General features: G+C 38.6%; 1 protein-coding gene across 3 annotated transcripts in view; it reads left to right on the plus strand.

Annotated features, from left to right (window-relative positions):
- Positions 1 to 864: 864 nt before the first annotated feature.
- Positions 865 to 24,559, plus strand: part of fgd4a (FYVE, RhoGEF and PH domain containing 4a) — a 50,422-nt gene continuing 26,727 nt past the window's right edge. The window contains exon 1 of one of the 3 annotated variants that reach the window (XM_088416514.1): positions 865 to 946. In XM_088416514.1, coding sequence (XP_088272640.1) covers positions 880 to 946 — 67 coding nt within the window. In that variant the 5' untranslated portion in view covers positions 865 to 879. Of the gene's footprint in view, positions 947 to 1,274; positions 1,523 to 6,794; positions 6,832 to 24,559 lie in introns of those variants that run through there. The other 2 variants (XM_088416512.1, XM_088416515.1) reach the window with 2 other exon arrangements.

The raw sequence follows: 24,559 nt of genomic DNA on the forward strand, positions 1-24,559 counted from the left end.
TTCTTTAACAATGTTGAGAAACCGGCACAATGAAAAATTGTTACATTTTACTATAGGGCTCGTCAAGTTAAAATAACTCTGAAACTCCATCATTTCTCATTGCAGTTTTGCAGTGTAGTTTTACGAGAATTCAAAGTTGTTGTTTTTTCACAACGTTATAATTTTTGCTTTAATAATTGGAAAATGTTTAATGTCTTTGCAAAATACATTTGACTTGTAGCCAAATTGTGGCTGATCATTCAGTACAAAATTTTACTTCGGTCCTGTAGAGGGCAGTGTTGCTCATGCAGCCATTCATCAATCCACCTAACCACGAACCGCTTGCCAGACAATTGCAGGGCACATAAAGACAAATACCGCAATTGACTGGCAACCGTTTCAAGGTCCTACTACCTGAAGCCAGCAGGGATAAACGTTAGTAAGCCTGCGACCCTTGTGAGGATAAGCGGCTCTAGAAAACGGACGGACGGATGGACAATGGCAAACATTCACACTCATAAACCCACTTAAGAATAATTTAGAACGGGAATGATCATCTACGCCTTTGCTACTGAGTAATATGAAGGGCTACCATTTTTGATAAACAGTGTTTTCTCAAAGTCCAGTCATAATGGTATTGTTATTGGATAATTAATGAAATTTTGTTTTATGTGAAGACACTGATCATATTAAATTGTCACAATAATAAAGAAAGATCCATCCATGCATTTTCTATAGCCGCTTATCTTCACTAGGGTTGCAGGCTTGTCGGTGCCTATCTCTGCCGTCTTCGGGCAGTAGGCGGAGGACACCCTGAAATGGTTGCCAGCCAATCGCAGACTAAACAGAGGCAAACAACCATTCATACTCGATCTGGAGTGTAATATACACCTACAATGCATGTGTTTTTGGAACTTGGGAGGAGACCGACGGGGAGAACATGCAAACTCTATACAGGAAGGCCAGGGTGAGCGAAACTTGAACCCGGACTTTTGAAATGTCTTCCACCGTGCAGCGCTAATTAAGGAACAGCTATAGTAAATATGTGTATAAAGCGTAATATATGATGTAAATGAAATACTGTACGTATATGTATAATTGTGTGTAAAATCGTAGAAAATCACAGTGTTCTATGCTATTTGCAGAACAGCCCTGCGTACTGTTTTTATGAAAGTTGGTTGCCAAATCAGCAACAAGCGCTAAATTGGGGGAGTCGGTGGGTGGAGTCTGCATCGTGCGCTACGATGACGTAATATAGGTAGAAGAAATTGACACTTGACACACACAGCCGTACTCGGTTCGTACAAACGCCACATGTTTTATTACCTTTTAATCACAGATTCCGCCGCGTCACGCGTTTTTGTTAAAAGAGAAACATTTTGAAGAGGACTTTAAAGGTCTTTTACGTATCAGTGACTACATTTGAATGACACAAATTTGGGTGTCTCGATGCTGGAGGAGCGCTTGTCACACAAAAGCATGGAGGGCTTCAGTAGAGTCGCTTTTCGCAGGAAGCAGCAAAGTTTGGATGCAGAAGACACAGGTAAGCTGAGAGCTACTCTTCTTTCGCTGTTGCTGTGTCTCGACCATTTAAAAGTGCTTTTCTGCAACACAATAACTTGTGTTTATGACGAATTCACCTGAGTTGTGAAGAAGCAGTGAGCTGAGCAACTACTGTTACTGTAAATACATAGCTATATTATAACCCATGTTTACACACCACTGCAAACTGGTGGCTGTGCAGGTATGTAGTTGGAGGCAAGCCCCAGCCTGTTGTGTGCAAACAGGAGGGCTCAGTTTTATTTCTAAGCTGTTTTTTGACGGTGCAACATGCTGAGGTGTGAGCAGTGGCGCTTCGGCGTGCACTGTTAGTTATGATTAGTAAGCTGCCTAATTCTTGTAGTGCTGAATGTTTTGAAGGAGTTTCGTTTCTGCAAGCGTATTAGCAGCGAGTAGCTTATTGGGCTGGCAACTCTGCATGTGCAAACATGCAAGTGAGAACAGTGCCTGCACTTGTAATGTGAACTTCGAACTCTGATATAGTGTCTCTTAAGAGTGTGCAAGGTTAGGCTTATCCTTTAAACAGTATACTAGTGGTGACTGCTCAGGTTAACCGAGGTTTTTTCTGCTGGCCCAAACATGATTAGATTCCCTATTATATATAGTTTTCACAGCAGTCTGTTTTCTTCACCTTTCTCTTGGCTGCTCTATGAATGTTAGACTATACATAGATCTAATTGTAGAATTCAACAATCTTTCTGACTTAGTTACGTTTTCATTTTGAACATTTTCTTTCCAGACATCTAACTTAATTGTGATTGAAACAGCAGATATAGATATATGCAATTGAGCTGAATTTCAGATATCTGTAACATTACATTACATTTGTTTTCATTTACATATCTGTGCAATGCCATTTTGTCTAGTTAAAGCTAGGGCTGGGCAAAAAATAACTGATTCATGTAATCGGTCATTTAAAAACAATTTGAAAATTTGCTAAATTGTAAATCAAGATTTACAAGATGGGTGGTTTACAAAATCCATTTACAAAAGTTATTCACTACTTAATTGTGGCTGTTAAGCAAGTTATGCACAAGCTACTGTGTGAACATTGTACAAACAGGTATTTTGCACTAGCTACATGTTAATTTAAAAACTGGTCTAAATCAGGATACATTATTGTTGTCTGAATGTTTTTCACACCATTTTGTTTAAATAAACTCTCTTTGTGGGCCTACTCCTCAGATTAAACACAGTCATCCAGACTGACTAAAACAATCAATAGCCCAGTTCATGTCACTGGTGTATTTATGGTGTTTATTTGCTCATATTTTCATGCCGTTCCTGCTTAAGTAAACATGGGCAAAGCATGTGAACAAAAAAGCAAGAAGTGCTTTAATTCCTCGTCACCTTTAATTTGCTTTAGTGATGACTTATCAAACTTAGCAAGCAACTATCTGTCTTTGTGCCTTGCTCATCCAGTTCTAATTGGACCACAAGTATTTAGTGTCTTTTAAAGAGTTGTTCCATAGTGGTAGTGACTCAGGCTATGCCTGTTTGAAAGTGGAGTACATATTAGTTATTCCCCACGTTATTATGGCCTAACATCCCTCAATGCATTTTTAAAAAATAGGGAACAACAATGGTTTGTAGATAATCAAGTACATGCCACGATGCATTAAGGCAACACTAAAAACATTTTGGGTGTATTTTTTGGGTTTTCTTTATGAGACTTAATTCATTGCATAAAGTATAAGTGAATTCCATAAGTGCATTGACTGTATCCATTTTGTAAACTACCCTCATGTTAAATCAGCATGAATTTATTCCAATGTATTCTTCTGATCAATATTTAATACACAGGAGCTACTAACTGACCTTGATCAGTTAGAATTGCGATTATGCAGGGATGATAATTGTAAGCAATGTGAGAAAACTTGTTTTTTTGACTGATGAATGAACTCTATAGTTCACTACATATATGAAAATTGCAATACAGTCATTAGTGAGTGTGGAATGAGTGAATGAATCCTTAGCTGAATCAATCTTGATTGTATACAGCAGTGTTACTCAATGCAGTAATTGTGGTCAATCAGTTGATTGTGACAGTAGTATTGGTAGATTTCATGTCATCATGCAACAAGCAAAAACAAATACTCAAAAAATAAAGATAGAACACAGGTTCACAAAACACGGCTAAAACTTATTTGCAAATGCATATATGTAACAGGTTATACGTATATAATATACAAAAAGCATGTTTACGAGTAAATGTTTTTCTTTATTATGTTTACCAGTGCATTTATTACGTGAGAGCTGATGTGCCAAGCTGTGGTTAACGTCGTTCTCCCTATGTTATCAATGATGAAAGTACTGTAATACAATTCGCTTAGAGTAGTTGCTGCTGATCATGCTATGTTGAATAAATCAGTGTAAAAAGATCTTATGTGGTATTGTGATCAAGTTGTAGTTGCAATGTGACATTTTGGAGTTTCCGTCTCATCATCTGTCCATTGCTAACCCAGATTAGCGTGCATTTTCCAATTACTTGTGATGTTGAGGCATACTGTATTGGCAGCTTTAATTTTAATTCACCGGTAGCGCTCTATGATCCTATCCCAGCAAAAATGTTTGGGCATCACTGCATACAGCATGAATTCTCAGTGTGGTCCTAGTACCATTTATTGCATACAGGATTATTGACAGGATACCTTTTTGAGCCGAAACATTTTCTATCCCCTAATGTGTTTGTTTGGAGGAATGGTGAATGAATATGAGGAAGCTAATTTGCGGTGGTCCTCTACAGTGCGGTTTGTTGTTCTAAGCACAAAAAGTGCAGGGGAGCTGATGGTACTGTGAGAGCAACCTAATTGATGTACAATAATGGAGCTTTTTGTTTAACGTCTGCTTAGATAGAACCAGTGGGACTTCTGTATATGAATCAGGACTGTGTTGGCAGCCATTGTTGTTGTGCTCTGAGTGACGCTGATTCATCGTCAGCTGAACCCTCCTACTGTCTTCTCTGGCTTTAACTCACTGCTGGCAACACAGTCCACTTCATGACTACTCAAGCATGAATCCCATTTATGAGCTGTGTGCCAATGCCACTTAAAGTGACACTGTGTCAGCTTTAGACCATTTTTCATTTAAAGTGAACAAAATAAATGATTATACATTTCAAAAACTTGCAAATAAATGTGTTCTAAATGACCAACATGTTTTAAATATACAGTAATCATAGGACTAGTTATCATGAAATTCTATTACATGGGGTGTGGCACGCCTACGGAGGTCATCGTGTTTGTTGTAGCTATGGACAGCAGGAGGAGAAGTGTTTATTGCTGCATTTACCCTAATACCCCTAAAGCTCCCACAGGCACATGTGAAAAATTACACATACTCCCAGTTATGTTTCATGTTTTTGTATTTTTTCTCTCTGAACTCTGTGAATGAGCATCTGTTAATATTTAAAGGTCAGGCCAAATGAAAAGAAATTACTCCATGAATTTATCAATGGTGCAAATATGATTAATAAAATGTAGTCATTGCACAAATCTTTAACCTAGTCTCCAGTTTTGTAATTTGTAAATCGCACAGTAGATGGCAGTAAAGACAGCCAAATGCTTCATTTTTTTTCTGGTTTATGCAACGTTTCGTCCAGTAAGGCCTTGAGGGGCACGTTTTTTTACATTGTGTATGTTTTAACTTTTGTTTGATGTCTGTTTTAACTTTTGCTTGGAGATCATTCGAACTGTGTTGCAGCTTGAGGCATGAAAATCTGGTTACTCTTATGTGTCCTTTTGACATGCTCTGAAATAATCACACACAAAAAGCTGTTAATAAACAGGTCGTTACTGCTATTTAAATGCATTCTATTGTTGTCAGGGTTCCATTTAGTAGTCATGACATTTTATATTTTGACATGTGTGCGTGTGTGAATGGGCAGGAGAACAATTGTATTCAAGACAGCGAGTGACAGACAATATATACATATATATATATATATATATATATATATATATATATATATATATATATATATATATATATATATATATATATATATATATATATATATATATATATATATCTATATATATATATATATATATATATATATATATATATATATATATATATATATATATATATATATATATATATATATATATTTTAACTCCTTTTAAAAGCTTTTTGTAATGTGATGTGAAAAATTGTTTGTTGCACCTTAGTTTATTGCTATGGGACTCTGCTTTGACTTGTTTACAATATTTAGTGGATCTGCTTACCATCCACCTCAGGGTGCCATCTACATTGACACTGGTGTCAACAACTCGTCCAGAAGGAGTCAAGTGTGCTTTTGTTTTTGTAGGGTGCCAGGTCACAGACATTCAACATTCGTAATTGTAAAAAGAAGTTAGGAACTATGTCTTAATATTTTAGCACACAGGAATGGTTTCAAAATGGCTTTGAATATGATATTGTACTGCAAAATGCAAATGCACGCACTTGTACCATGTTGTATAAGGCACCGAGTCTGTGATGGTAGGACACTTGTCAAACATGCGTGCAAGGGGACACAAGGACCTGCTGAAAGAAATGAACCAATAGCTACATTTGGATTATTGCTATAACATTTGTATATTACAGTTGGTTTCATTCCAAACTAACTTTGTGTCCCCTCATGCGTATCGAAATGTACCACTGAATTGGAGCAAACAAGTCTAGCGAGACGCAAAAGAATATCAGTCTGCAGCACAGGGTCTGTCTCAGCCTTTCCACATGCGTTTCCTGACTACACTGTGTGTTATTTCCCCTCCTCCTGCCATTGTCAAGCTCTTTCCAGAAAACTACAGTATTCACTGTTACCTTACCTCCAATCTCAGTGCGCACGGATTTTTGAGGATGGAACTCGGGAGGAGGAAGATGTGAAGCTAATTGTGAAACAGTTTTTCCCTCAACTTTCTGAAAATGAGGACATCTCCTTCGCACAAGGATAAAACTGCACATAGGTGCTTGTGGATTACATACCTGTCAAGAGCATCTTGCCCCAGATGTAGCTCTTTACATGGTGAGGAGTGAAAAAGGCAAATGTACCAAAATGGAGTGTATCTTGGAACCAGATCTACACTTAATGATGAATGCTTGAACTCCTTAGCTGCCAATTACTAAATGTTTAATTTGAGATGTTTCACTTGTGGGAGGTGATCTGAACAAATAGGACACCAGAAGATCAGTTTTTGTTTTCTTCAAAATAAAAGACATTTGGATGGACAATGAAACGGCGACGCAAATACTGGTTTTGGGGACGGAAAGGTAAAAACGCAAAGATGTGTCTGCTCTGCTGTTATGGTAAGATTTAGTGGATTTACTTGATGAATGAAGGATGAAATATTCTCTCAGCATTTTACCTTGACTGTACTGTAAGTGCAGAAAATTGTATTTTTTCGTTCATATCATTGAAAACATGTTTTATACATTTGTTGTACTGTGTCAATTTAAGGGCATTAAAATTCCTTAGCAACCAAGATGCTATGCCATTGTCCTCGATACTGTTCATATCTTTTTCTGCTGATCTTGCTGATTATCAGTTGGATGAATGTGATCTGACCAAAACAAGCAAAAATGATCATCTCACTAATTTTTGTTTTTCGTCGAAAGTTGTTTTTGTAAAGCTGTGCTGCTGAAGTGCAGCAGTGAGTGGTTTACTAATGAGAATGTTTGGTAACAGCACTTATCAGAATAGTTGATTCACTGAGCCACAGCATTTGTGTCCATGCGGATAAGCTTCCTGCTGCAAAGCAATGGACCACAGTCCGAGGGGCATGCTTGGATAAAAAAGCCCCCCCTTCTCTCTCTCACTTTTTTTTTTTAGCCACTCTGGTCTTTTGGACACTGCCCCTGAAGGCCCGTTACCCAACTATGTGTTGTGTTGTACGTGTGGCATTAAAGGGCATACATATGCTTGGATGTGTGTTGCTGTGTGGACCTTTCTTAGAGTGGTGTATATTGTTGGAACAGTCTATCCCCTCAGTCGCCCCTTCCCTTCCTATTTAAAGAGCAAAGGAGAGAAAACACTGAAGCATTCTGCTTTCGTTCTCACTGGCAGGAAGGAAAAGGCTGGGAACGCTAGCCAGCCAGCCCGAGCCCTTTCACCACGCCTATTGTTTCAACGTGGGAGTGGGTGTCACATGCTCAAGTGACGCCACTTGTCAGTCAGTGTGGGTCTCCACTTTAAAATAGTGTTAAAAAGTTTGTCTTCTTGATGAACAGACTGGGCACATTTCATGCTAGACTACAATTACTAGTTAAAATGTGAACACAAAACCGAGCCCCTATTGATTGTTTGTAGTGACAGGTTATATTCTCGGATAATGCTGACCCTGTGCTTTTGGAAAGTTTTTTTTTTTTTTTCATCTGGGTGGCTTCATGTGCTAATATTGTCTTAGTGAAAGTCCACTAACAACTTAATAGATAAGTCTTTTTAAGAACACAAATGGCATCAGCCATTCGACCACTACGTAGGAGACCAAGACAAGCAATGGAGTCGTATGTCAAGACAGTCTTTTTTTTCTGAAGTACAGCGGTACCTCTACTTACAAATGCCTCTTACTACAAAAAATTCAGGCTGTGAAATGCCTCCGGAAAAATATTGTCTCATATGACAAAAGGAAGAAGAGAAGGCAAAATGTGAACATTAAGAGAGAAACAGAGATTGAGACGTGAGACACCAGTGCTCACGAAAAGACTGATGTAATGTGTCATCACAATGTCTCTGCTGGAGCTGGTATTTCTAATACATATTTTTTTACATTTTTTTTTTGTGCATTTCATAATATGCAAGCTTGTCCACAAATGAGAAAATGTTCTCTTCATCCTCTTATTAACTAGGGTGCTGTCGCATCTGACTGCACGTTAGCAAAAGTGCTGAACAATATAACACAGGAAGTACTTCACAAGACCTTAAACTAAATTTAAGTAAACTTACGTGCTCAAAATTATCCAAAAAATAAACATTATTGCCCCTGTGGACTTGTAAATGATGCTTAGATCACTGGAAATGTAAAATAAAATTGTTCAAATCAGACGACCTGAAATCAAACGTTTCTGCAGTCACCATCAACACACAAGCGCCATTTCCAGGCAAACAAATGAACTGCATTCATATTGTCAACTGCTACAATCAATATTATGAATTAAAAAGGTTTTAGGGTGTTTTTGGGGGCTTGGAATGGATTCGTTTATTGAAATGTAAAAAGCAAATCAACTTATATATATAAAAAAAAAAAAATCACATCACAAAATGACTTCCGGAACTAATTAATAATTGTAAGTAGAGGTACTACTGTACTGCTGTGGTATGCTTTTTCTACTTACAGTACTTGAACATTATTTTTGTCACGCTTTTCTTAATTGAAAAAGATCCAAACTTGGTCTGTTTTGGAGGATAGGTTTACTCCCCTGCCGCCAACGCAATGCTGCTGATTTGGGCAAGAAACGACCGTATTAACAAAATGGTGCAAACATGGTTCCGGCATAGACTTGGGGCAGATAAATTTAGTCTATCTATTTTTAAGACAGTTTACTTGACTTGTTAACATTTTATTTGACATTTTTCCAGCTCTTGAGGGAATGCGCAACATTATGTGGAAATTGCATAATTTATGCATAATCATGTGAACCAACAAACAAGACACCAAAAAATACTTTGCATTCATGCCTGTTGACGGTTAAAATCTGGATGGGGGAAAATAAAAATACAAAGATAAAACTACCAAACGGACAAATCTACCTTGTTGAAAGAGATAGCACTGACTACATGAGTGAATGATAGATATTTTCTTTACCCCAGTATTTCGCTACAGCACAGCATGTGAGTCATGCACGTAACCAGCAAGACATTAGCCAGTGGGTAGTTGCTGGGAAATACTGTACGTACAAGATGACAATTGCATGAGCGTATTGTAATACATCACTGTGATGACATCATATGTAATGTCTAAGCCACGGCCTCAAGCTTTATTTTCAGTCAAGGACATGTCCGTGGCTTTTCAAACATAGTACCTTCAACTGTCTGGCTCATCAAGATTTGAGATGTTAATATCAAGATGTAAAGCCTGTGAAATACTTACATTTAATAATTTCTAGAATGTTACTGTAGTCTGTACAGTCATTGCAACTACAATTCTCTTCTCTTTGGTCTCATCATTACCTCATTCATGTCCATCCCAGTTAATATTGATTTTTGACTTACCGTATATACAGTAGCTATCAATGGCAGTGGACGAACTTATTCATTGGCAGCCCAGTAAAAACGAATATTTTGACGTCTGCAGCCATCAATGGCAGTGGATGAGTTAATCATTCCCAACCGGTTCAAAGCATTGCAGCCCGTCTGATGAGAACCAATATACCTAGCTGACACGAAGACTTGAGCAAATGATTGAGACTGAACTTTACTTGCATACTGCTCACAAACTCACATAGGGCTCAAAACTCCAGTCCTTGAGGACTGCAAACCTGCATGTTTTTAATGCTGCTCTCTTAAACACACCTGATTCAATGATTGGGCATTTTTTCAATCTCCCGCAGAGCTTACTGATGAGCTAATAATTTGAATCCGGTGTGTTTATATCACAATCATCAAAAACATGCAGGATTGCGGCCCTCAGGGACTAAAGTTTGAGACCTATGCACTGTCTTGAGTTGTCAAAATGAATGGATTTATCAGCGATAGCCAAATTGTCAAATTAATTAGCGATTGTCAAATTAATCGACAACTGTTTGAGTAATCGAGTAGTCATTTTTCAGCCTTACAATGGTAATTATTTTCTGATCTCTGTGAATCCTTCATGAAAGCAGACTGATTATATTTTGTTTTTAATTAGAATAATACATTTACAAACATCTTCTTTCTCTTTGAGAAATAATCACAGAACCTATTACTGAATCGTTTCAAAAAGGTTGGCAAGGGCAACGATCCCTCTCCTGTAATACTGATGAATTGTTGTTTTTTTCTTTAATCACTTAGCATCAAATTAACCACAAAAATTGGAAATTTACCAGTGAAGGATGACAACATTCATTTTTAACACATTTGAATGTGTACTAAATTTGATCCAAATGCCCTATTAGTCAATGGAGTAATCTGTTACAATCCCTCTCAATTATTGCAACTAGAAAATGTCCAAAATAAATTAAAAAAAAAAAAGCATAGTCTAAAGATATGTGTATAGTGACCCTGTCACTAACCCTCTAGTGAAGTTCTTAAATATATTCAGTTTTCTGAGTTAAATCATGTGACGTCCAGCAGTTGAGCCATGATTGTTCAATGCAAAATGGCCGCCCCTGAGCTGGATAAAAACGAGTGGATTTTGACGCTAAATTCATATTTATTCCGCTTCTGCTGGTGTTTACTATAGGTAGCATATCCAGTTTTCTCTTGACTCTTTAACGGCTGGAAACGAAGTCTGGATGCTCAATTAAATCAATTGCAGTGAATTAATTATTTAAAGGGCAAAATGTAACACCTTTTAGGCAACTAGTTCTAGACTTTGAAGGCTTCTGCAGTCGACTTATTCAAACAGGTAACAAGAGACGAGTTTTTGCTTATACTGTGGAGTCAAACAAATTGTTTAAGTTTGGCTCAAAACACAATATCACACGATCTTGTAAATGCAGAATTTTGCTACACTTAAATATGTGTTCTTTGCATATTAATACTGAAGTACACTTCTCATTGATACCACTCAGCATTTGCAGTTTAATCCGGTGTATAAAAATGTGATTTAGGGTCAGTGTTTATTGCCGAGAAAGCTAAGCTAATGAAAGGAACCAGGTATCTTCCGTGCTCATATGCTCCTCAAGCTCTGTCAATAATAAATGGTTGAATGGATTTGCTTATCGCTGCTTGGGTTTCAGACTGACAGCAGGGAGGGTGCAGGCGTGTGTCCCAGACTGATTACAGGAACCAATCCGATGCAGGTTGTGTCTGTGATGCGGGGGCAGATGCTTACCAGACACACTGCTTGCCTGCCGTCAGCTGTTCCCTCCTGCACATGGGGTGTGTATGATTGTGTGTGTTGGAGGGGGGACTCACACAACACCAACCATTCATCATTGAGCCTCATAAACAGCAGGAGGGAATATGAAAAACATAGTTTATATCACATGAGATGCATGCATAAAATTAGCCAGTGTGGATTTAATTAATGATTTGTGTTGGAGGCCCTCGCTTCTGTGCTCATAGAATTGCGGTGGGCAATAGCCTGCAGCCATGTTGCTGAAATCCCCCCATCACCCCAGGCATAAAACAAAAATGGTGAGAGTGTGGTGTGGCCACGAGCCACACAAGCAAGGCGGTGTAGGGACACGATAGCTTAAGTTTCAAAGTGGTAGATAGGTTGAATGATACTTTAAAGTAAACATGTCACTTTGTTTTCATCCTTCTGATGGACTGGAAATGTTAGGTTTAATGTACAAAATTAAGATGAGAGTGTGTTACATTTATTGTACCGTATTTTTGTTTTGTTTATTGAAGAAAAAAAAAACTAATACCCCCAAATATAAAATGTATACTGTATACATTATGTTATTTTGTGATGTTTTTTTTCTAGTGATAATAATTTCTAAAAACCTATACAATTTCTTATTACGTTTGTTTAATGTTGTTGGACCCCAGGAAGACTATTTAGATACTTCAGCATTGGCTAACAGGGATCTTTAATTAAATCCAATCCAATCATGTCCATCCATCCATCCATCCATCCTTGTCCTCACAAGAGTTGTGCGCTGGCTGGTGTCTATCACAGCAGTGTTCGGGCTGTAGGCAGGATACACTCTGAACGGGATGCCAGCCAATTGTTTGGCACAAAGAGACACTACTCACAGACACACGTAAGGGCAATTTTGAGTGCCCAATACACCATACAAGGCATGTTTTGGACTGTGGAAAGACACTGGAGTGCCCGGAGAAAACCCACGCAGGCACGGGGAGAACAGACGAATTCCACACAGGATGGCCAGAGTCTGAATCAAATGCACGACCGCCACATCTGAGGTGGACGTGGTAACCAGTCTTCCACCGTGCTGCCCTAAAATGTAAATGTGTACTGCATGTAACAATACCTAATAACACATCAGTGGCCTATGATTATTCTCCTTGAGTACATTTTTAGTACTATAGGATAACAAAGTGTTAAAGGCTCATTGATGCAAAAATGAGGGTGACAACAAGATGGTTGCATTACTATGTTTATGTTCGGGAAGGGAGGCACAGGTGAAATAATACAATGATCTGATATGTGTGATAGCCGCTAAGGGTACTTTTCCATATTGGATGTTAGCATGTGTTGAAAATAAAAAAGGCCCATTATTCACAATATGAAAAGCCATACATGTTTAATGTATGAAAGAACTTTCCACTATATTTTGAAATAGCACGCCTCGACCTACCGATTTACTTTAGGCCAATGCTGATTTTTGGCAGAAAAAAAAAATACAGCTAGCCAATTACTAATTGTCAGCTTAATTTAAAATCTTATAATGACTAAAATTTTGTTTCCTCCTATTACTTTTCAATAGGCGTTAATGATATACAGATTGTTACTAGTCATGGCCTAGCCTGGTACCTATTTCCTGCGAATAGCGGGGGTCAATAGTAAATATATTGTTAAAAAAATGTTGGTTTACGGAATGCATTGTGTGGCACAATTACGTTATTAGGACATTCGTTCTTGCCATATGCGTTTGTCTTCTTAATAGTTGAATGGTACTCAATGAGTCTCATATTTAACAATTAATGTTGCACAATGTATTTTATGTCTTTGTTCCGACATTCAGATCAATTTCATGGAAAAAATTCTTGGCTCATTTAATCATTACTTAATAACAAAAATTAAGATTTTCAATTGTATATATAATGTTTGAAGGGCCATAATCTAAAGCCCTTGTCAAGTAATGATCATGACTTCTGTCGATGGCAAGATATTCTTTGTCATCCTACATAATTTGGAAGACAATGTTAAAGTGACCCATCTATTGTAGTCATCTTGGCATTATGCCACCTTGGAGATATTTGTTGTACCCTAAGAATCAAAATAATCCTTTAAAATACAAAAAAAATGCTCTCGGGTAGCAATTATTTGCTTGCGTAGTGTGTGTGCTTGTGCTTGCGTGTGTGTGACCTGAGTACTGACCTTTTGGTTTTCACAACTGCACTTATACATGGCCAGGAAGTAATTCTTCATTTTCTATAGGAAGTAGATTTCCTGACCGAAGTTTACACACACACACACACACACACACACACACACACACACACACACACACACACACACACACATCCCCATTAATATAGAGACCTGCTGGCAAGGCACCACACTTCTGGCAGTGTTGCTATCTGGATGCACTTAGTGCTCTTCCGGTAATTAATTACTGTGTAGTGTAATGAGGCCTGCACAGCTTCAAATACTTGAGTGTGAGTGTTGGATGATGTTGTATGTGTTATAAAGATGCCTAAGTGGGGCATTTAGTAGGGGAAAAGGTTTAGATTCAAACAGCTACTGATAGAAAAGTAGCAATCAAACAATGACATAATGTACATTGCATTTCAGGGCGCTTGTCAACTTCTGATTTTTTGGTCATTTGAGATTACTTCCTATAGGAAGTAATGCCATTAGATTTTTTTCCTTTGAATACCACTTATTGGAATAGAGCAACCTTTAAATTTATTTTAGTGGGGGAAAAAAACAAAAAAAGCAAAATTTTAAGTTTAAAGTTTAACTTTCCAATGACGGCAAAGTTGTCTCAATTTTGAAGGGTTTTTTTTTTGCGAAAAGATTTTGCATTAATTGTAAAATGCATGACATTTTGAGATGTTTTTCTGTGTTGGAGTGTGGTATAGAGAAAGACAAAAAATGGAAACAGTGAAAAGTGACAACTAAAAATAGAAAATGTCACAGAAGGTCAAGTGACTCATTCTTTGTCATCTTTATGTATTCTTTTTTTTTTTCTAAACATTTCACAAGAAGTGTTCCTGTGTTGAACCGTTTCAGGCTTTTCTTGGAAAACCGAGAATACCTCGTAAAACAAAAGCGTCACCACATTATTACATTATACAGTCAGCCCCCGGCTTACGAGCACCCTGATTTGCGAACAATTCGCCTTACGAGCGTGGATCAGGGAGAATTTTGTCCTCCGCTTACGAGCAAACCTCTCGCCTTACGAGCATTCCGACAAACCAGCCATTGAGTACGTAGAAATGTTCTCGTCTAATTGCGTCAACATATTCAGCAGTTGCTTCAACTACAATCATTAACAGATACTTAAGGCGGTAACGTGAACGCTATTGGTCTTACAACCTCACACTGACTGTCTCACTCACGGTGTCTAAATATATTACCATTTAAGTGTAGTGTTTGTACAGCTAAAGGGAAAAACAGCTGACATGAAATTAAATGTGCCGATTGCAGGACAAAGAATTGTCATTGGTTTAAATGTGTGTTTTTTTTAATTAATTGTCAATACATTCCAACCGTTTAAAAAAAAGTGCGAATAATTATCAGTCAGTCAAGGAGACGCCAATATGCTATTGGTCGATTAAGGTCACCCGGTCTCACTCACGGAGATGCTATTGGCCGGCGTCACACGTCAATCACAGAAATGCCGATATGCTATTGGCCGAACGCCTTTATCTAGCTTGATGGGACAGGATGGAAGGAAGTAGAGAAAATGAGTGAAAAACGGAATGTTTTGAAGACTTTGCAAACTTTATCTGTTAGACATAGCTTCTAAAATTACTAGCAGCGGTAAAGGAAGAAATAAGAGGATGATGTTTTAGTATCTCCGTGATTTGCACCATGACTGAAAGAGTTACTGTAACACTGTAAGACCAATAGCCTATCTGCGTTGCCGTATTAACTCAAAATGTTAATCTCTGCACCCTGTTACGGGTGGTATTACAGTGCTAATTAATGGTTGCTTGACAAAACTGCATGTCATGTTAGTCGGCGACCTCCCGACATGCTTTGGGACAGCGCCACTGTTGCAATTCTGTGAGTTGAAACCAACAGTGAACTGACGCTCGAACAAGCCATAAGAGTGGTGCCTAGTTAATACAACACACACAACCTCCCCTCCGCCTCCACCCAGCTCAATTCACGTCGGGAAAAACAGCTGACATGAAATTAAGTGTGCCGATTGCAGGACAAAAAATCGTCACAGGTTTAAATGTGTTTTAATCAATAAGATGTCAATACATTCCAACCGTTTAATAAAAAAGTGCGAATAATTATCAGTCAGTCAAGGAGACGCCAATATGCTATTGGTCGATTAAGGTCACCCGGTCTCACTCACGGAGATGCTATTGGCCGGCGTCACACGTCAATCACAGAAGTGCCGATATGCTATTGGCCGAACGCCTTTATCTAGCTTGATGGCACAGCTGGTTGGGATGGAAGGAAGTAGAGAAAACCCTGACTGAAAAAGTTACTGTGACACTGTAAGACCAATAGCATATCTGATTTACCGTATTGACTTCGAGCATTCATCTCTGCTCATCTCTGCTTATTTCAGCACAAGTCATGTCTTTCCAAAGGTAAAAGTCATACTTCCTTAGTATTTGTTGATTAATGCAACTGTACAGTAGATTATGTCACTCAATATTAATATATGTATACAGCGTGTTGATTTTACCTCAGGCTTCTGCGCGCGTTGCACGCATTCACGAATTAACACGGGTTTGGATTGCCCGCTATACGAGCAATTCGAGATACGAGCGTAGCCGCTGAACGGATTAAGTTCGTAACCCGGGGGCCCACTGTATATAATTTTTTTTACAATCTTGCGTGAAACTTAATAAATTGATATCTCCATAGTGTCGTCGCTTTTCCTCCCACACTCCAAAAATATGTATGGCAGGTGTATTGGACACACTAAATTGTCCATAGGTGTGACTGCGTCCGTGAATGGTTGTTCGTCCCGGTGTGACCTGCAGTTAACCAGTTCGGGGTGCAGCCTGCTTGCTGCCTGAAGTCAGGTGAGATAGGCACCAGCAAGCCTGTGACCCTTATGAGGATAAGCAGCTATAGAAAATGAATGGATGGATTCCTACAGTGCTGAAACAACTTTGCTACTATGGTGTTTGCCTATCTTCTGTTGGGCCAATTTGTGTGTACAGATGAGGCTGAAATCTCAAGCATATCATGACATACGTTGGCGATGGCGCTGAGGGACTCTGAAAATGGCTTTTCTTTCAAACAGATCAATTCTTCATCATATCTCGCCTAACCTGCTGTGCCTCTTGTTGTCACACGACCCAGCGCTTCCTAGAGGGGGTTGCTTAGCGGGGCGTTCCACATCTTCTGCTCACGATGGCCGGCAGCAGTATCCAGGGGTAGCAGATGAGTGTGGCCATTGGCTTTCTCCCCTCTTACTAGCCCTCCCCTCATCCCACACAATGGGATTGATTGTCCATATGACACACACACAGAGGGGGCTTTGCTCTGCTTGTGGGCTGGCTGGCGCTCCCCCACCATATGCCCCATCTCCACTGGAATGTGATTATCTGCCGTCGCTGCGGAGATCAAGGCAGGCCAGTGCGAGAAGCATAAAAGAAGAGAGAGAGAGAGAGTGTGCAAGATGAGAGGTTGAGCTGAAGGGTGAGTCAGTGTCACTGAGCCAGCAAGTGAGAGGAGGGAGCGACGGAAGGAAGGGAGGATGCGAGCGACGCAGCCAGGCAGCGGTTAACAGCAGTCTGAAACCTGCCCATTGGCTCTGGAAGCTTCGCACAAGAGAGAGTCAAACCCTTTTTTTTAAAGGCAGTGAGGACATTTTCCATTCTGAACCTCACTTGTGGGAATGGACCCAATCGCCACTCAGGTTAGTGCTTCTTACCGGCATGCACGTTGCAGCCATAGGGCGTTGGGTTGACTGGGCTGACATACGAAGCAGTGTCGTACCAAAAAGGTGTTGTCTTTGCTGCGCACATAGAAGGATGTGTTTTTTGCTGAGACGACTAGTTACTGAAGAAGGGAACACACATGTTGTGTGGATATTGTGAGGTGTCAGATGAGCCTCTCAAACTGCAGGGAAATGCAGTAAAAATCTGCAACGCACACACACGTTTGCATATTGGAGAGCCTGCTAGTGTTTACCCCAATTAACTGTGGTCGCTTTGAATGGCGATCGACCCCTGCTGTCCTGCCTGCATTAACTGTGGGAAAATAGGCACTGTTCAGTGTGTTGGTGCGCTTATGCGTGTGTCCAAGTATGTGATTTTGCTGTAGCCTGCTGCCTACAAACTGAATTATTTATTAGAATACAACTTCTAGCTACCATTTGGATGGATACATGGTTTTGCTCATATTTACTAGAAACATTTTATTGAGCATGTTTGTTTTCATGCACTTATAATAACTTGGGTACCCTAGTGTTGGTCCACTTTATAATAAAGAAAATGGTGCCCGTCACTGCCATGGCAACTACCGAGCTCCTGTGTTAAAGTTCCACTACCAGCCTGCTCAGTTACTATGCAGACGGATCATTAATTGTGAATAATGCTTGCAACATTGACATACTATCTTCTAAAGTGACAATACTCTCACACAATTCAAACGGATGTGGATCCAAATGCAGGGAAAATGTAGTGCCCTAAAAAAACATTAATCTCAAAATAACAAAAATGCAAGCAAAGTTTCTGAATGTATGAAATCAACATACTGGAGTCTCAATTAATAAGGTTCAAAGTAAAACACGCACATGTGAGACTTCACAAAACAAACCACGATCACAAACAGTAAGAGGACCTGACACGGGCAATGGACCAACAAGGATGGAAAAAAAGCAGGCAACTAAATACAACCGAAACAATGAGAAACACCTGGATAAGCCACAAGTGGCTGAGGGTAGCTGATTGGAAGACACAAGGGATCGAGTTGACAAGCACAGGTGGACACAATAACTTCACAAGACAGACAAAAGGGCAATCGAAACCAAAATCCACCAAACCGCAAGACAGATTCACTTGGAATCAAATAGATGTGTCAGCTTGAAAGAATTCAGTACCAAAGGTCCACAAGTAATGCTGTCTCAAACACGCTCACACCATTTTTAACCATTGCAGAGAGGCATCCAAACTGAGGCCCGGGGACCATTTGCCTTCCACCATTCACATTTTAGCAGTCTGCAGCATATACCAAAATTACATTTTGACATGGCTCGCAGTGCTATCTAAAAAAGTCAGAAAAATGTTTGATGACAGACAGAAGTGTGAAAGGAAATCCTGTTCCCTCAACAGTTTCAACAAAAAAAGTCTTGATGTAGCTTTTTTTAATACACTATACATTTGATTGATTTCTACGCTGTTTAATTAATTAAAGTAAATATAAATAAATACATAAAATGTGGCCAATGCATCTTTCCCTATTGATTGATCTCCACAGTTTAAAAAGTCTAAAAAATAACATTAAAAAATGTGGCCCTTATCACTTCCTATTTTTCTTGATGCAACCCTCAGAGGAAAAAGTTTGAAAAACCTTGTCATAGCCATTTTTGTTTTTTTGCTCTGGAAATAGTCAAATAGTTTGTGGTCTCAATGGTACCTAGAAATGGACACAGTGTGAAGTGAAACGCATGCATATTCAAAACAAGTGAAACTGAAATGAGGAAGAATGGTAATGTACGTGCAAATAGAGCAGTTGCGTCTGTTGCATCTATAATCACTTCATGTCATTACGACTTATTTTTCTCATCTTTGTCACCTTAATTAGTTTAGATTTTTTTTTGGGGGGGGGGGGTCGTCTTCCTCTTTTACTGTAAAGGCCAACGTAAAAATGAAATGTCATGCCAAATGCAAAGGCACTACTTTCTTTTTTTGGCAACCTCAAGTTGCTGTTTTGTCATCTCCTTTGTACAGTGCTTTGTCTTTCTGCTGAGCTCCCAGGAAACCAACTAGAAATGCTGATTCTGTTGGACACCTTACCCCCCTCCCCCTGACAAGGTGACATGATGTGTGATGTGTGTGTGCGTAGGTGTTTGCGCGCGCGTGCATGGTTGTTTTTGTAAGACTGGTTTTAAGACGGAATATATATTTTTTTTCAAAGCTACTTCAAAAGCACTTTATACTGTGGATAGTTAAACTTGCAGTCCTTGCCATAGCCCTAGGACTATATTTATACTGTGTATATATGCAGTATGCCTGTATATACTTACATATTTACAGACAGACATATTCTAAAAGGTCACAAACACTCCCCAAACATGCAAATATTTGGAAACCGTCCGCTTATGAGAATCCCAACAAGGCAAGTTCTGAATGCCTTTTCACCCCAGAACAGCAACTTTAACCCGCTAGGCTTTTCTCTTAAAAATGACATCAACACTAACGTAACCTTCCATGAAGCAAATGGAAGAAGTGATAACCCAGTTTGTTAACAATTACGCTTGTGCGACCATGCAAGTTGATTCACAGTGGCCCATTGAGCAATATCATTACAATTAATCAACTTTTTGCGCTACTAAAGGTGGTTGAAGGATCTGGTTAACAACAAACTTCTTACTGCATTAAATTTGAAATCCTGCTAAACAATTCAAATTTTTGCTTGTTTTTTTCTGTAGCGGAGTATATTTGCCTTTTTTGTGTCGTTATACAGTACCATACATACATGTCTTCTATACTAACATTCTAGGTGCACTGTTTCAAACACCACCCAACTGTATTTTCCAAAGTGAATTTAGAATTATGAGACAAAACTTAACCCTAGTGTTACGTTCATATTGTTGTTACTCAGCCAGTGTTTGTGGGTCTGATGGACTCGTTGCATGTTGTGGCTTTTAATACCTTAAGTCAAAAACTTTTATGTTAAAATACTGAACAGATGTTTACCTTATCTCAATTACAAAAAATGAAAACGGGTCCCACAGACCTGAACACAATTCAAGGGTTAAGACAAGCCCTTATAAACCCATTTGTTCTTACTTCCACTTTAACTAGCTGCTTCTGTCGAGTCGAATAGTATTCATTCTTTTTCTTTTGCTATAATTCAGCATGTTGTTGCTTCAGGCTCGACTTTCAGCAGACAGCTTTTCTGCGCATTCCAGTTCAGTGCTGAGAATGCGGCTCCAGAACCTCTCCTCAGAGAGGCTCATTTATACTCAACTCAAGAATCCTGCTGGACACAATGATCTTGTTTGAGTTCTGTGCGTGCAGTTTGATGGGGCATGACAGTCACTATTTACTTCATGCATTATGCATCAAATGAAAACTGAATAGTGTTCATAATACAGCTTAACGTATTTGCAATTCAGCATTATTGGCCAAATTCAAACATACTGTACTGAGCAAAATGGAGTAACTTTGCCAGCTGTGATGGTGTACATTCTTGTTCTTAGTTCAAGTTGTTGTTTTTTTTCTTTAGCAATGTGATTGGCGCGTGTGTGGAAAAATCTGTGAATTGCATTGTTTCCCATCACCTTTTGACAATAGACAGTTGTAAATGTCCAAGACATAAGATGTGATGCTGCCATGAACGGTCTCATTTTAACACAGAGGTGTCAAAGTGAAAATCTTAAAAAAATAAAATAAAATTAAAAAGTAGGTGTCAAACGCTGCCAAGCTTTCATAACTGTCATCTGTTGACTGTTTGTTCCTTTTTCATTTGCATTGAACTGCATTGGACTCAGACCATCAGCAGATGAGCAATAGAAGTTTTAGTTGGTGAGAATTTCTCATGGGGTTATTTATGGAGACATTTTTAACACAGGAAGTACTTTTGCTCCATGGATGGGATCATAAGGGCTATTTTTGGATGAAAATGGAAAAAAGGCTTAAAATGGAAATGACTGCATGTAAACTGCTTGAAAGTGAAATTATAGAATTGTATTTAACTGGGAGTGTCAATTTCATCTCACGATTATTAAGCCTAAAGTCATTTATGCAAAGTCTCTTTTGGCCCAGTCGAGATGTGCTGATTGGACAAACAGCCTTTGAATTGATACCTTTAGACGCTGTCGCTGGGTGACTGATCTGTTTTCAGCACTTGACTGGCCGATCACAGGGGGCGTGGAGCAGGGGAGAAGAGGCACAGTCAAAAGGGGGAAGTTTTAAAAGGGACTGAGGGAAACAAGTGTTGCCTACTCATTTGAACTATTGATGTCTTTCCCCTTTTTCACGAAACAGTCAACCACCTCTGCTGTCTCCATCTTAAATGGGCTTCATTTTGCATTTTCTTGTTCTGTAATCCTACTAAATTTGTCCCCCCACATTCCTAATCAGCAATTCAGTTTGATGTTTTAATGGAGGTGTTTTGATATTGATTGAGGTCATGTGATGGTGATGAAAACAGTCGTGGGGATGAGTAAAGCTAGCTGGTAGCAACCACAGTTGCTATTGAAAGCATACGTTGGCCACTGCATTGTATTATTTGTGTGTTTATTTTGAAGTTGGTCTCATGGCGTCTGTCTTATGTTGTTGGTTCTTTGGCAGTGTAGGTCAAGGGTAGTTACACAGATGTCAACAACAAGCAAAGTTGCTTTTTTTAATTAATAAAACTGAATTTGGGACACTTAGTTGAATTGTCGTACATAAGAATCTTGATCCCTAAGTAAAAACACCTATTTCTCATGCGGTTAATAACATACAGTATAAAGGCACATCCTCTATTTCGTTGAGATTTGACAAAATTGAATAGAGAAAGAAACAGATTATGATTTACTGTAAAGTACTGTAATGAAGGTTGTCTACATCTGTTCGTGTAAGCACAACTGCCATTTTTAACACCATTAATCAACATTCACCAATCATTTCAAATCAGTCAAGAAAATGACATTTAACATATCCTGATCTCTAATTGGTGATATGATGTTTTTTTTGTTTGTTTGTTTTACTGTGCGTTCTTTTCCATTGTTTTTTTTCTCATTGTTTCAGTCTTGAGCTGCATTATCCAAGGGCATGTTTCGCAATATGTTGAGCAGCTCTAACATAAGTGTTGGTATTCTTTCTCTAGAATCTAGAGTCTAGATTATGGGCTGAATTTTTACTGACATAAATATACAACCTCCCTGGGTTTTATTGGATGTTTTTGTGATTATAAAATTCCCCATTTCTTTCTGCGGCTTGGCCTCAATTCAAGCACCATGTTCAGATTATGCTAAAGCGTTTGCAGCAGTGATGAGATGGGCCGTGTCTCTTTGGGTACTGTATGTACAGTACACTTCATGAGGCACATGATTGGCTCAGTTTTAATCCAAGTGCAGTAGTAGCTGTAATACTATTAGTTACACCATGCTCTACATTTAAACTGCCTGGAGTTACTGTTTCGATTTGGCACAATTCAAATGAAGTTAAATTCGAAATGGTCTTCTCATGCATTCTTTTCAGGAAACTCTCTGGCATACACAACGCCCCAGCTTTAACCCTTTCACTCCTGCCTGATTGCTGTTTTTTTGTTTTGTTTTTTTACAAATAAAACTTGTGGCATATATTACTTTTTCATAAGTCTAGGATACTTGAAAAATTACTCAAAAAATTCCCACTTCCATAGATTATGTCTACAGTACCATATGATCAATATACAGTTCTTGAAAATACCATTGGAACTGTAGATCCCATAGACTCTGATACTTCTAAAGCAAAAGTGTCATAGTACAAGTGGAAATTACTTTTTTGCCACAATTGCACGTGTGAATATGTGTGTGTGTGTGTGTGTATATATATATATATATATATATATATATATATATATATATATATATATATATATATATATATATATATATATATATATATACACATACATACACACACACACACACACACACAACTGGGATTCTACCTTGTTGACAGTCGGCCCAGCACAGGCTTTTTGCATATGGAAAAGTTGCTAAATGCCATTAGAATCTGTAGATAGATTTGTAATGAACCAGCGGGATGCCATTTCATGTTATTGCTACGATTCCTTGTGGGACGCTTTGTCCCAATGGGAGTGAAAGGGTGAAAGCATTCATCTTCAGTAATGCTGCTACGTTTTAATGTTCACTCAAGCATTTCTAATGTTTATTCTTTCACAAATACTTAACAATTTGGTAAAGTCTTAGTACATGTCAAGTTTTTAGCGGGTCACTGTTACTTTACTGTCATACAAGCGCCTGACTAAGGCAGCCAGTGTGTGTTTGATTCCAATTTATAGTGTGAATGTAAAGTGTGAATGATGTTCCTGTAAAGACCGAAAATTGCACTTATATTTTAGGGCTCGGTCTAGAATCCATTTTTGTGTAAATGAGAAAACTCAATGACATGATTGTTTTCTCTACACAAAGGGTCTCATCTGCTCGTTTCAACCACATAAAACGCCGTACAAGGTCGTTTAATTTTCACTCAATTATGAATGTGGCTGACCCATAAGTCCTTGATAATTGTCTATTCTGTGTGGGCAGGAGAGTGGGAACGCAGCTACATCTGCTCTCTTTCAATAACCAAGGTCTCGTCTGAGGGGCATGAAAAGGGAAGACTGATCAGCAGCAGCGTGAACTTGTGTGATTAAATGGGCGTGACTGAGCATGTAAATGTTTTCTCCACAATCTTTTGTGTGAATTTCATATGAATAATGCTCTCAATTAAGGGAAGCTATGCAAATGCAGTCTTAGATTTAGATTTTTCCCTGCAATATTAAGTAGTTAAGTAATGGTTTCATATAAATGCTAATATAGATGCGGGGTTTTGTTTTATTTGCATGATGCTGTAGTCTTACTTTCTGGTCTGATACACTGCAATAACAACACTTCAGTCTTCACATGCTATACATAGATATATTTGTGCATTTGGGTTTTATTTAAAAGTAAATTAAAGTAGTGAGCATGGGGTGGTTGTGTTGCCATATTTATTGATATAATTTATAAGTGCTGGTGTTTAATATGTTTGCACTGGAGAGATCATTTACCTGGGAAGTTAGCTTTGTAAAAAAAAAAAAAATGGATGACTGTGTGATTGTGCATTGATATTTAACTTTATTTGTTGTGGCTTGCTAATTTTCATCTTTCCACTTGTGCTTAGCTACCTTCTTACATGGTACCTCAGAGATATAGT

This window comes from Hippichthys cyanospilos, chromosome 6, assembly GCF_059441005.1.
Source record: "Hippichthys cyanospilos isolate Australia breed blue-spotted pipefish chromosome 6, RoL_Hcya_1.0, whole genome shotgun sequence".
NCBI classification, from domain to species: domain Eukaryota; kingdom Metazoa; phylum Chordata; class Actinopteri; order Syngnathiformes; family Syngnathidae; genus Hippichthys; species Hippichthys cyanospilos.